This window comes from Acomys minous, assembly GCF_964271855.1.
Source record: "Acomys minous genome assembly, chromosome: 7".
Classification (NCBI taxonomy): domain Eukaryota; kingdom Metazoa; phylum Chordata; class Mammalia; order Rodentia; family Muridae; genus Acomys; species Acomys minous.
In genome coordinates this window covers 126,093,722-126,106,691 of record NC_140488.1, presented here as the reverse complement: position 1 = coordinate 126,106,691, position 12,970 = coordinate 126,093,722, and the positions used below count along the sequence as shown (strand labels likewise).

The 12,970-nt window shown below is 47.6% G+C and overlaps 1 protein-coding gene across 6 annotated transcripts in view; it reads right to left on the bottom strand.

Moving 5' to 3' along the window:
- Positions 1 to 760: 760 nt before the first annotated feature.
- Positions 761 to 12,970, bottom strand: part of PHKA2 (phosphorylase kinase regulatory subunit alpha 2) — an 82,800-nt gene continuing 70,590 nt past the window's right edge. For 2 of the 6 annotated variants that reach the window (XM_084790644.1, XM_084790643.1), the window contains 10 exons: positions 12,812 to 12,890; positions 12,586 to 12,715; positions 11,946 to 12,047; positions 9,425 to 9,543; positions 8,464 to 8,493; positions 6,921 to 6,974; positions 4,424 to 4,594; positions 2,641 to 2,694; positions 1,529 to 1,729; positions 761 to 965 (listed from right to left, as the gene is read on the bottom strand). In XM_084790644.1, coding sequence (XP_084646770.1) covers positions 795 to 965; positions 1,529 to 1,729; positions 2,641 to 2,694; positions 4,424 to 4,594; positions 6,921 to 6,974; positions 8,464 to 8,493; positions 9,425 to 9,543; positions 11,946 to 12,047; positions 12,586 to 12,715; positions 12,812 to 12,890 — 1,111 coding nt within the window. In that variant the 3' untranslated portion in view covers positions 761 to 794. Of the gene's footprint in view, positions 966 to 1,528; positions 1,730 to 2,640; positions 2,695 to 4,423; positions 4,595 to 5,165; positions 5,271 to 6,920; positions 6,975 to 8,463; positions 8,494 to 9,424; positions 9,544 to 11,945; positions 12,048 to 12,585; positions 12,716 to 12,811; positions 12,891 to 12,970 lie in introns of those variants that run through there. The other 4 variants (XM_084790646.1, XM_084790645.1, XM_084790647.1 and 1 more) reach the window with 4 other exon arrangements.

The window sequence follows — 12,970 nt, the reverse complement described above, 5'->3', positions numbered from 1 at the left end:
CCTTTGCATGGGACTCCCTACCTGTTCCAATCTTAAAACAAAAGTTTGTCTGGCTGTCAAAAAAGTCAGATCCTTTTTGGTGTTGCTGCTTTCTGGATTCCAGAAGATAAGGGATTTTCCTAAGGCAAGAGGAGAGTCCCTTCATTCGTGGACAGCCAGGACAAGATCCCCTGTAGACTATGAGCCAAAGTTAAGTAGGGCCAATTTAGTCCATTTTGGCAATGAAGAATTACATGACTTGAATACACTGAGTGGTTAAGAAATATTTCCAAAAAGACAGGATTACTGTTTGGTATACAGCTTGGTTCAGACAGTCTGCATTCTGTTAAGCTGTGCCCCTGTCAGGGTCTGCTTGTCTAGCTACTGTTGCTGGAAGGATGTTTCCACCTTCAAGATGTGTCACTAGCTCATCGAACCTATTTCTGTAGCTCTTGGTGAGAGCCAATTTAAGCTGGCTTCTCAGTTCGCTCCGCATTCAGAAGAGACCAATTTCCAGTTCCTTTTCGGAGACCATGAGACCAGATGCTGTGACAAATGTTCCAGTGAAATGAACCTAGAAAATGATCCTAGGGTGCTTCTCAGGGGAGCGGGGGAATCATCGGCTTTATCTGTGGCTTAAACACACATTGCTTTCAGCTGGAGTGCTGTCATCTCTCCCTGTGAAACTTTCTGATGGGACATGCTTTTGTGACTGAACAGGACATCTGGGGGTGGGAGTGGGGGGTAGGCAGAAGGAAATGAGGCTACAGGACCAATGACAGATCCAGAGAACGGTCATGTTTATGGGTACGGCCCTATTGCATCTGGCAGCCCGAACTGGGGAGCAGTTCCTGCAAATGAGAAGCCACTGCTTTCGTTAGGTAGGTCATTGTACCATAAGCCCCACTAGGAGCACTGTCATAAAAGAAGTGGCAAATTCCTGTGGCTTGGTCTTTTTCCAGGATGTCTGTGGCTCCAAATGACACCTGCAGCCAGAAAAAAAAAAAGCAGGGGAAAAATGATTGGAATCTACTTTTGTCCTTCACAAAGCACTCTGCATGTTGGAGGTGAGCCATAGGAAGGGATGGGAGCTGGAGGCTAGGCCTACACTGCAGGAAGCCAGCGCCATGAGATGATGGCAGTGATATAGAACGCAGAGTAATGCATCTGCTGTGGATACTGTTGTCACAGCCCTCCTTTTGCTGTTTAGTACCGATTCTTTGGCAGGATAGCTTCTTTGCCTGACTCAATTATGTATACAGGAGTAGTTTACCAAGAGCCAGGTAAGTAGCAAATGGTTGTGTCTGGAATAAAACCCACGCTAACAAAGACCAGATTCCCCCAAAGGTTGTCAGATTTCCCAAGTGGCTACTTTGCCATTTCCTAACCAAATGCTTGACATTTTTTCACCATCTGTGATGACATTTTCCTGGTTTGAGTACATGGCTTCCAATTAGAAACAATCTCCAGCATCACCAGCGAGAAATGACAAGAAACCTGCTACACTGCCTTTGGCAGGGAGGTGAGTGGGTGGAGCGGTCACACCCACCTGGTCCTGCAGGAACAGCTGATTGGCCAGCTGCACAATCTGGTCCACATGGATGATGCCCCCGATACTGTCCATTTCCGTATCTGAGAGCAGGGTCAGGACCATGATGGCTTCCACCAGCAGCTGCCGATACTCCGGCTGGGACACACGGTTGAGTACTGACTCCACATGGACAGCAAACTTGATCTCACATGGGGTCATCTACCAAAGGGGTCAGCAGGTTGCCAGCGTGAGAGATGGGATAGGCAGAGCCCTATAATCAATTGGTGCCCTTGGCACTGAGTGGAGCTCAGCTCAAATGTTGCCTTCTTCCTGAACACTATCTCGATTCTATAGCAGAAGCCCTGTGGAGCAGAGGCTGACTGCTTCCTCCCACCACCCAGGGCAAGCTGACCTTGTTCTACTTTCTTTTGTCTACCCAGGGTACTGTGACTTCTAGGGAGCAGTGGCCATTTCTTATTTCTTAGAGAAATTCCCTGTGGCATGGTACCTTGGGCAGGGTTAAAAAAAAAATAAAGAAAGAAAAAGAAAAAAAAAGAAAAGAGAAAAAGCAAACAAAATCTGTTATGTTTTGGTGGTGGGGGGGTTGTTCAAGACAGGGTTTCTCTCTGTAGCCTTGGCTATCCTGAACTTGCTTTATAGACAAGGCTGGCCTGGAACTCACAGTGATCCACCTGCCTCTGCCTCCCTCATGCTGGGATTAAAGGCATGCGCCACCATGCCCGGCTAACAAACTCTGTTTTTAAAAGAATGTCTGAAAGTGTCAGGTGTGGTGCCACATGCTTGGGAAGGCTAAAGATATCCCAGAATGCACGGAGGGCAAATAAACCAAAGGAAAGACTGCTTGTGGCTGAAGGGGCCCTGTGTGGGTTAGTGTATGTGGGATAGAGTTTGGATGGGGTTTTAAGGGCACCAATAGTTTATAAATGCTGTTGCAGAGGGGAACGAGAGAGAAAAGGTGATAAGAAAGGAACTATGCACACTTTGAGGGTGATACAGTTAAAGTGATCAGACCTATAGATGGCTCCACAGAATAAGCCTAAGAAGCATGGGTACACTCTGCCATGAGGTGAGCCCATGGATGGGCTGGTGGTTGGGTCTTCCCCCCTTACCTCTTGGGTTGTTGAGGATGGGAGGACATAACCGTCGATAGACAGACCATGGCACTGGAAGCAGAACACAGGCATTTCAGACAGACTCCAGAACGCAAGTGTGTGCTCGCTTACACACTCACATGTACATACACACAACTTTCCTTGCCCTGGAAATCTGCACGAGGGCTGGAACATGCCAGACTGTCAGAGTTATTTTTAGAGTGCTGTTCTCACTGCCCCCAGGCTGTGTTTTCGATAGAACAATTCTAGGGAAACCAGCAGGCAGCTTTCTGATCGGCTCAGGAACAAAGTCCTAGGGAGTTGCTGCATCCTCCTCCCAAGAGGCTCTGCACTGCACTTGGCAACTCGGCCCGGGTGCCTGCCAGGCCCCCTTTTGGTGCCATAATTATGGGAGATGTTCATGGCTCCCATTGGTGAAGCAAAGCTCCTGTGCCTTTGCAGCCGTCTATTTTTGAGATTTCTATAATAAGCAACAGTCACAAAAGCCTGGAGCACACGCACGCACACATGCACACCCATGTTTATAAATACCAATGGAGCACAATATATATAAAATACTTTTTCATAATAAAAGCATCTTGGTATTGGGCCAATGGAAGTGGCTAGAAGTATATTGCGCCCCAGGAAGACTGAGGGGATTTTCGAGGAATACTTGGGCCTAGTTTAACTGGCCACCCTTTACCCTCCACTTGGCAGCAGGCACCCTGCCCTCATGCTGGCTAGCCCAAGGGCTCACCACAAAAGTCTTGAAGGGTAGACCTGAGGCCTCTGCAGGCTCAGAGGGCATAACCGCTCTGCCCTCCTACCCAACTTGGCAGCTGTCTTGAACAAGGCCTTGGTCCACAGAGCACAGGCACCGAAGCTCTGTGACTGGCCCTGGGCACCTGCTGCAGAAAGGAGACAGGGGGCTGTGACTTTACAAAGGAGCTAGAGTATGTCCTTGTTTGGGATTACTGCAGTGCGCTTCTCTCCTACTGGGAAGCGAGCTAAAAAGGAATGGTTCAGAGAAAAAAGGAATTTGTCCTTGCTTTGCAAAGCTTTTAAATGAGGCATACTGTCCCTCCATGGGGGAGGCAGGGTAAGCTCTGGTGGGGCCTCGGGAGTGGTATGAATGCTCTGGAGTATGAATGTGGGAGAAAATGGATTGTGGGGTGCAGAGAACAAAGTAGCCCTGTCTTCCCACACTGCCCCCCACGTCAGCAGCAGGTGTTTCACAGGCCCTCCTGCATTCAGGTTGTGTGCGGTGCAGTGCTCTCTGTGGATGTGTTGTGCCAGTTTTAAACCACAAAGTCCAATAAAAATTTTAACAGTCCCTAGTCTGATGGGAAACACAAGCCTGTTTTACTGCCACGGGATCAGTGGACAGCTGGCTAAGAGGAGTGGGGGTGAGGGCTCTAGGATCTCTACCTTCCAGCCATGAAAATAGGGGTATACCGGGGCAGGAGGGAGAGTGTGCCTTCAGGGCACACGGCATCTTGGGCCAGGCTAGAGTCTTTTGTTTCTCTGTACCCCTGAAGACCTAGCAGGTAGCAGGAGCCCCATCGTGTTGCTGAATGATATGGATACCATGTCTGTCAGCCTCAAGCTAGGAGCTGGTCAATCCAGATCCAGAGTTAGTGCTGCAGATCCTGTCTGGCATTTTTGTCCAAAGTCTTTCCTGCCCTCTCTCTCTCTCTCTCTCTTTTTTGTCTATCTTTAGTTTTATATGATGCTAAACTATGTCCAAGTAAGGGGCTGGCTCATCTCCCCTAGAGTCTATGTCTCCTAGCACACACCCCACCTTCTGAAGGATCTTCCACACTCTCTGGTAGAATCCCACGGGCACCCTGTTGATGGCCCCATCCAGCCTTCTCCTGCGCAGCCACTGGCCCTGCTGCTCTCCCCAGCCCATGTGCTGTCCTCCGGAGTCTGTAGAGGATGTGCCTGTCGGGGAGGATGGGGTGCTGGACCTCTGTAAGACAGATACCATAGCGTCTTCAGAAGCAGGTGCTCCCAGAGAGAAGCTAGCCATCTCCAAGGCCAGCTCAGCAAATTAGTCAGAATCTCCCTCTAGCCAGCCAAAGGCACAAGGCTCCACTTTGTCAGCTACTTGAGTTGGATTTACTTTTTCATACTCTTCTCTCTTTGGTAGCTTAATTCTTCCCAGGCCCTAAGAAGTAGTATCATTCCAGGAGACCCTGAGTTCACAGGATAGAGACCAAACAGGTACAGATGTGGCCTCTGCCATTAGGCTGTCACAAGCCTACAAGCAGCTATGACAGCACCTTCTGGAGGCTGCCTGTGCCCTATGCTAGCGCCACCTGTTGCTCCAGTTGATCCTAAGTGTCCCGGGGAACAGAGAATTGTCCTTTGTGATCTGTGCTCAAGGGTCAGCTGTCATCCTGAAGGCCACTCCCTCAGAGGTCACTGGCCAGGTATGCAAAGGCTATTTAAGGGAAGCAAGGCACAATAGTGCTTGGAGATGTTGTCTCAGAGAGGGTGAGGTGGGCGGGAAGGAAAGAGAACGTGGTGTGGGAGCAAAGGCCCGAGGGCCTGCTTTACTTTAGCAGTGCCACAGAGAAGGGACCATCACCTACCCAGAGGGCAGATACCACAGAGAATGGCATACATATCCAGGGAGAAGGGACCTGGAAGCCAAGACAAAAGGTCAACTATGAATCATTGCTTAGCAGTGTGTGTATAGTGTATATACGTGGGGGTGGGGAGCGTGTGCAGGGGGGGGGCAGGGGGGAGTTGGCGTGTCACTGGTTTTCAGTTCTCTTCCTATGCTTCTCAATCCTCATTTCTGCTGTCCTGCTCTTGGTCCTCGGCTAAGACCTGTTGGCCAGGGTTAGAGAGCGAGGCTCTTCTTTCTATTACCTTGTGGGAGGCTGTAAGTGCAGCAGGGCTGCTGACCTCTCAGGGACAGTATGGAGGGACTTCCCACAGGCAGAGGTCAGGTGCAGAAGCCACCCTGATTGACTTGTCCTGGATGGATTCCTCATGTTGGGACAAGGCTAACGTACATCTTTACATACATTTTTGTTTGGCCTATTCGGCACTTTCATTTCACAACAAGCAACATCAATTTGAAAGGTTTAAAAATAAAATGCAAATACTGAGCACACTAGCAGGGCAGGAGGTGGGAGTCTTCTCTCAGAACTCATTTTGACTTCAACAGATCTTATTTTGAAAAGGCAGTTAGGCTGGGTTATTCTCCTGGGCTCATTACTGCCATTTAAATAAGGCAACAATTAGCTACAAATAAAAGTAATTACAGCCACACTCATCAATGACTCAGCTGATTTTCTCCTTCTGGTTTTGGGAGGCAGATTCAGACTCGCCTCTGCAATTAGAACATTTCCTGGGCCTTCACTTGAGCTCGGGGTACATGCTCTCAGCTGGGGCAGAAGAGTAGAAAGTGCTTGGCTAGCCTTGGTTGGGGCAGTAGTTCAACACTCAATGAAAAGACACCCGGGCTGGACTGGGTGGTGTGTGTGTGTGTGTGTGTGTGTGTGTGTGTGTGTGTGTGTGTGTGTGTGAGAGAGAGAGAGAGAGATATCTGTGTAGCATGCTCAGATACCCCTAGCACTGCCTAACAAACAAGAAGCAGGCATAGAAGCAGTGTTTTGACAACTCTAGACAGTCCTGGAAGTTGCTAAGGTGAGTATGTCTCACCTACACTGTAATGAGGAGTTTGACAAGCCAAGATCTGAGAGCATGAGATGGAAATGAAGCTCAAGATTATCTAACCTTCTTTAGCATTTTCTGAACCTTAAGAGTTGGAAAATACCTTCAGCATCAACTAAAAACCTCTAACCCTAATGATGTGACCCTTTAATACAGTTCCTCATACCTGCAACCATAAAATTATTTTCACTGTTACATCATAACTGTAATTTTGCTACTGTTATGAATCATAATGTAAATATGTGATATGCAGATAATCTTAGGCAACTCCCATGAAAGGGTCAGCTGACCCTCAAAGGGACTGTAACACGTAGGTTGAGAATCACTGCCTTAACCATTACATAAACCATCAGAAGCCAGGGATGAGGGCTGTGGTGAACCTCAGTGCTGGAATGTTTGCTTAAAATGCATGAGGCCCTTGGTTCCATGTCCAAAAACTGCTGTTGTGTGTGCGTGCGTGAGTGTGAGCACGTGTGCAAACGCACACACATGCCCTAACAGAAGTGGGGCTGAGGTGGGAGCATGGGTAAGGCCACAAGAAAAACGCGAACAGCTCAAACACGGAGGAGGAAGAAACAGGGAGGGGGAAGATGCCAATGCAGATTTACCGCAGACTTGAAGGAATGCAAACTGTTGGACACAGCCTGGCCCACAGGAAAGAACTACAAAAAACAAAAAGAATAGACTCAGTCCCATGCTATGTCACCAACAGACAGCGGTAGTTGTAAGCGAACACAGAGCAGTGTGAAAAGCACAGAGACTGAAGGCAGAGAGAAGACAAGGCCTAGACAGGTTCTCATTGAGCCACAGTGACAGATGCAGACCCACTGCTCCCTTGCAGCCCAGCTTGGCTTTAAACAGCAAGTGTTTCCAGGTTCCTTTTCTCTGTGGAGCAGGGCCGAATCAAACTAGGATACATGTTCCAAAGTCGCAGCCATGCCACGTGAATGTTTTATGTGGCACTGTAACACCTACAAAGATCAAAATAGTCCTAACTGCAGCTACTAACGCCTGGCACCCAACAAGCACCCCATAGATTATTGTTAAATATAAACAGGGGATCAGGCTGATGAGCTTTAACCATATACATCTTTCCTCATCTAAGAATCTAGATGGCACCCTTCATTTGCGTATTGGTCTGTGTCTGTGGTATGCTTGCAAAAATGAGTAGAAACTTACAACACCATCTGTTAACTTTTGGCCAGACAACAATTTCTTGACCTGAGTAGCCAAGTACAACACTAGCACCGGCTGACTGAATATCAACCCAACAGAGAAGGAAGGTCACTACCATCACAGGCGAGGGTAGCACTAAATGGAAGAAGCCATCCTTGTTCAGCCCATCATCAGGCCTTTGAGCTGTGGGTAACCAGAGGGACGGTAGTGCCACCGAGTGGCCAATAAAGGAAGATGTTTGGAAAAGCATGTCCTTAGAAGAAGCACACAGGAGACTGAATAGTCTACACTCTGACAAAGCACTCTCTGCATTCCGTGCCCTCACACGTTTCCTCTCTCCTGGACATAGAGACATCAAATCATTGGAAATAGGAATCCAAAGCCAGATGTGGTAGCGTGCACCTGTACTCCTAGCTACTCAAGAAGCTGAGGCATGAGGAGCCCTTGAGCCTATGAGTTTAGGCACAGCCAGGCAGCGTGGAGATCCCCATCTCAAAAATATATACATAAATAAAAATAAAGGGAAGAAGTATATGACAGGGTGATGCTGCACAGTGTCCTGACAGGTTGGTGAAGGCCAGGAACTGGTAGCACTGCCCTAGTCTTTCTAGTGATGCTCTCTATGATCACATTCCCCTCTTTTAGCTCCCCTACCCCCCCCCCCCCTTTTAAAACAGAACTGCTGATGGAGGCAGAGCCTGGACCACCTCACAAAGAATCCTTCAAAAGGCTGAATTTGATAAATGGAATTCTTTTGATCAGTAACAAAATGAGCTAACTGGGCAGAGGGCAAGGTCGTCTTTCCTGCCTTCTCATCTGGATCTCTGTCTCTGGGGCTGGGCTGCCTGAACTGCTTGCGTCATTCTACCATGCACCCACATCCACGCTCTGTATTTGCAGCCTTGCTTTCCATGTTCAAGCCAGAAAGAGCATGCAGCTAACACAGAGAGGGACAAGCAAAGCAAGGCATTTTACCTGCTCATCAGCACTAGCTCGCCTAGTCATCTGAAAGTAAAAAAACATCAGAAGGTCAAAACCTACTTCAAGTTAAGAATGCCCCACTGCTTCTGTCACACACTGATAAAGCCAGAGCATGCTGGTCCCACCCCTCAGGGGCTTGCCACCCCTCCCTCCCAGACCGAAGCAAGTGAGGCAGCATGACGTGTGTGTGACCAGATTTTCTCAGGGTAGGTCATGGCCATGTCCTAGCACAGTATCAGGCACATTAGGACTGAAAAGGTGTTGAACTGCAGAGCTGTGAATGTCAGCTCATAAGGATTTCCACAGTGAGTTAAATGAAAGCGATCAATGAAAAGAGACAACTGTGGACGGTGGTAAATACAGGCATCATAATTATTCAGTCTTTTCTCCGCATCCTCCTTGCTATTTCAGATGAAGAACACATTTGATGGAGAACCGGCTGCCTCTTTTCACATTATTTCTACTTTAAAAATTATTTTCTTTGATGGTATGAATATTTGCTTCCATGTGTTATATATGCGTCACTTGCATGCCTAGTGCGTACAGAGACCAAAGACGGGCATCAAATCCCCCAGAACTCGTCACAGGTAGCTAGCTAAAAGCTGTCATGTTGGTGCTGGGAAGTGACCCTCGTCCTCTCCAAAAGCATCCAGGTCTCTTAGCTCCTGATCCATCTCTCTAGCCCCACGACCCTACATGTAACATCACTTGAAGGTTAGACATTGGTGTGTGTGTGTGTGTGTGTGTGTGTGTGTGTGTGTGTGTGTGTGTGTGTGTGTGCGCGCGCGCGCATACAAATGGTTTGGGGGTACCTACCTGGGATCCAAGGCTGTGTTTAGATCCTGCGACTTCTACAGAGAGCAAGCCAAAGCCTCACGGCCTTAGCTTTCTAGGTGAGCCCTGGCAGAAGCAGCATCTCAACCCCTCCTTTGCAGCCACCATGCATGCTTCTTACCTGTTTCATCTCACTCCTCAGTCTGGTGATGCCACTCCTCTCAGTTTTTGTGACTCCAGTATGATCCACCTCATGGATGGAGATGGCAGGGCTGGATGTGGAAGAGTGAATTGGACGCACTGGAAGGGAAACACACATATGGGTTTTAAGGAACCTTCTGCACCTGCCTTGAGAGGCAACATGGGGGAACATGTTTCTGAGGTTCTCCTTGATTATAAACTTGATGAGGGAAAGGCCTTACTTGTCCCAGCCAGGCCTGGGCTTACAGCGCAGGCTCGCCACATGAGGCCTCAAGGGCTGTGTGAAAGTGTGGGTACTACTTAAGCAGCAGGTACAGATGAGAGTGGCAGAAAACTGTTGGCTGACAGAATTGGTTTTGAAAACTATTTTTTTTCACTTACACAAAACACATTTTCTCTGTGGAAAACTGAGACCATCTAAGGAAGCCAGATGTAACGTCTGTCGACATTTCAGTCATGCTGCCAGTTTTCCCCTATGAATAGATGTTTTTACCTTATACAACATCACATATATTATACATATGACATGTCCATGATGATAGGTAAACATGTTTAGTTGTTCCTGCACTTAACATTTTATGAATGTTTTCCTACAGCTTTACATACTGCCTCACATGTTTAATGACTGCATGACAGTTGATCTCAGAATGAGTACCATGCAATTCTATTTGTGAGTTACTAAAGGGTTCATCTTAACTAAGGTGTAGGATTCATGCTGACCTTGCCAAACTCTGTAATGCCAACTGTCCCAGGCAAAATGACAAAACTGCTGCATACTCTATTAAAGGGCTTAGAATTTAGGTATCTGTGGCTATGAGCATGTGTAGTAGCATCCAGGGAAGAGAGACGATCTCAACCCAAGCCTTTGGGGTGAAGCTGGGGTTGAGCTGGCTAGAGAGCTCAGGGGTGAGGTGGAAAGTGGTGTTAAAGCTAGGCACATGGTGCTGCTATGGAGCAGAGGCAAGGAGGCTCTTCCCATGCACCAGGCCACACCCCCTTGTCATAAACCATCAACCTCAGAACTTAACACCTGTACCGGCTCTGCTCCCTAAGTGTATAGTCCCTAAGACGATGGTCATAAAGGATTATTCTAAAAGGCAAATACATGTGATCATACCATTGCTCACTTGGAATTCTCCAGGGTCTGCATCTGTTTTCAGGATAAAGCCTAAGCATCTTTTTGGTGCCACAGAAGCCTGTGTGAGCACACACTACTCTCATTCTACTGTTCTTTTTGTAGGCATAAGGAACAGGTCACTTCCCATAGAACATTGCTGAGGCCAGGAAGGTGGGGGGCAGATGTGAGGGAGGAAGCCACCAAGGAGTTCCAATGATGGATCAAGAGGGAGAAGTGGCACCAAAGAAATGGAAAACAAGCCAAACGGGGTCTGGGAAGCTCCAAGACAGTATGTTTGGGGGAAAGTGTTTGTTGGAAATAGTAATTTTAGGATTTAGTCAGAATTTTAAGCCTCCTACTAGCTTCCTAGCTTATAAAAACCAAACACCTACAAGACAATGAAGAAATGCTGTTTGAAAACGATACTGTGTCTTCTGTCCTTGCTCGTGATTAGACATGTCATGGCATTCAAATGACATTCCTCAGTTCTTGGTTTTGTATGCATCTATATAGCTTTACATTTAATGACAATCATCTGTCAAACCATGTACACTATTATGATGAGCAGAACACTAAAATTTATCCTTTCTATTTCAATTTCAAGGACTGTATGTTGAAATAACTGTGAATTACTTTTGGGTAGGGATTGTGAGCACTCCTCTTCAGAAAGGAGAAAGCCTCGAATAGACAGTTGATTGCCCCATGCAGCTTTGTCTGAGGCTGGCACACACTCAGGAAAAATACAAAGTACCCAATGTCCTTCTTATTAAATAAAAGGAATGATAGCCCACAGTGTGTTTCTTTGGCTTGATGAAATAAATTCACCGATGTGTCTGCGAATCATTTAGCTTTTTATGAGCAGGAGAAATGATAATTGCTTCAATTATAATTAGGGAACATTTGGGAACAAGAATCACACCAGGACTTGGGTGGTGAGATTTCTTAGCACTGCGAGCAGATTTCCAAGACAGATAAAAACTAGTGAGTAATGCTGGGATGAAGCCAGTGAACTGGCCCACACAGGTCATAGAATATTTCTCCTGCTCTCTGGAGAATGACATGGGACCTGGCTAAAAATATTTTGATGCAAACTGAAGGGCAGGCCACAGGGGTGATGTGTTAGGACAGCCCTGTCACCTTACTTCATGACACTTAGGGCTACAGGAGATGCAAGGTATAAAAGTATGCAGTTCACTCTGTCCACATAACACTATACCCTGCAAAGAAATGCAACCGTTGCCCCTGAAAGCAAGATCCTTGAGCCCATGCGTCAGTTCATCCTACTGAAAGAGGAAGCACACATCCTTTCTTTATAGGGTACCTGCTGATACTGGTGCTGATCTGCACGTGGGTTCCCCATGAAGAACTCACTGCAGTGACTCACCACTTCTCTCCACACCGAACTCTTTCCCACTCAAGATATGATGCAGGAGGTTCTTCATGTCGAAGGGGCTGAGATTCATCAAACTCTCTGAAGCTTCTTCTCCTGAAAGTAAACATCTTATAAAAGACCCAGGCATGGGGCTGGTAGTGGATGGCTCGGGGTGGGAGAAGACAATTTAGAAGGCAGTGGTGGGTCTCTTTGCTTGGATTCCTTCACTGATGGTGCAGGCCTGAAAGACATTGGCCCCTGGGGAATTCAAATACTTCTGTTTAGGTCAGTGCAGGTGCATTTAATTCCTAGATACAGAATTTTTCACACTGCATCAAGCCCTGATGTGAATGATGCCTGTACTTCTCTCAGTGAAGGCATTATTAAGTCGAAGGAGGCATCTTACACTGAGGATATCACTGTAGCTTAGCTGTCAGCTACAGCAAAGGTTCTCATGAACATGGTGGCTGCTTTGCCTGTCCCAATGAAGAACATTGTGCTATGTGGCCTGACAGCAGCCACTTGTTACAAAGGAATCTGGGAGAGCTCTCCCAGTGGAAGCCTGTTTGGAAGTGCTTGAGTGTGGCACCTGGTGAGGCAAGGCTTTGCAGTAGGGCTGACTTGGCAGGAGTGGCAAGCCATGGCCTCTTACCTGAGCAGTTCAGGCTCCGAGCCAGCTCTGTGGCCATCACCTGGATGATCAATCCAATCCGGAGTCTGAGCATCTCTGCAAAGAGGCTTGGCTGGGCCCGAACATACATGGCCAGGTAAACCACGATCTCCTGGTGTGGATACACATGGGAAACCTGAGTGGCCTACCTGCATTCTCAGGAAGGCTGTGACCCAGCTGGCCCTTCCTCTATCAGCCAGCACCTGACCTGTGTGAGGACAGCAATGCTGATGTCCTGTCCACTGGCTTCATAGATGAGTTTTGTGAGATCCTCTGGGGGAAGAGGCCTAGGAAAGAACAGTAGGTCACACACAATGGGTACCTCAGGGCAGGGGCCTCCTTGTTGTCAGTGGAAGTTCCGTGCTTT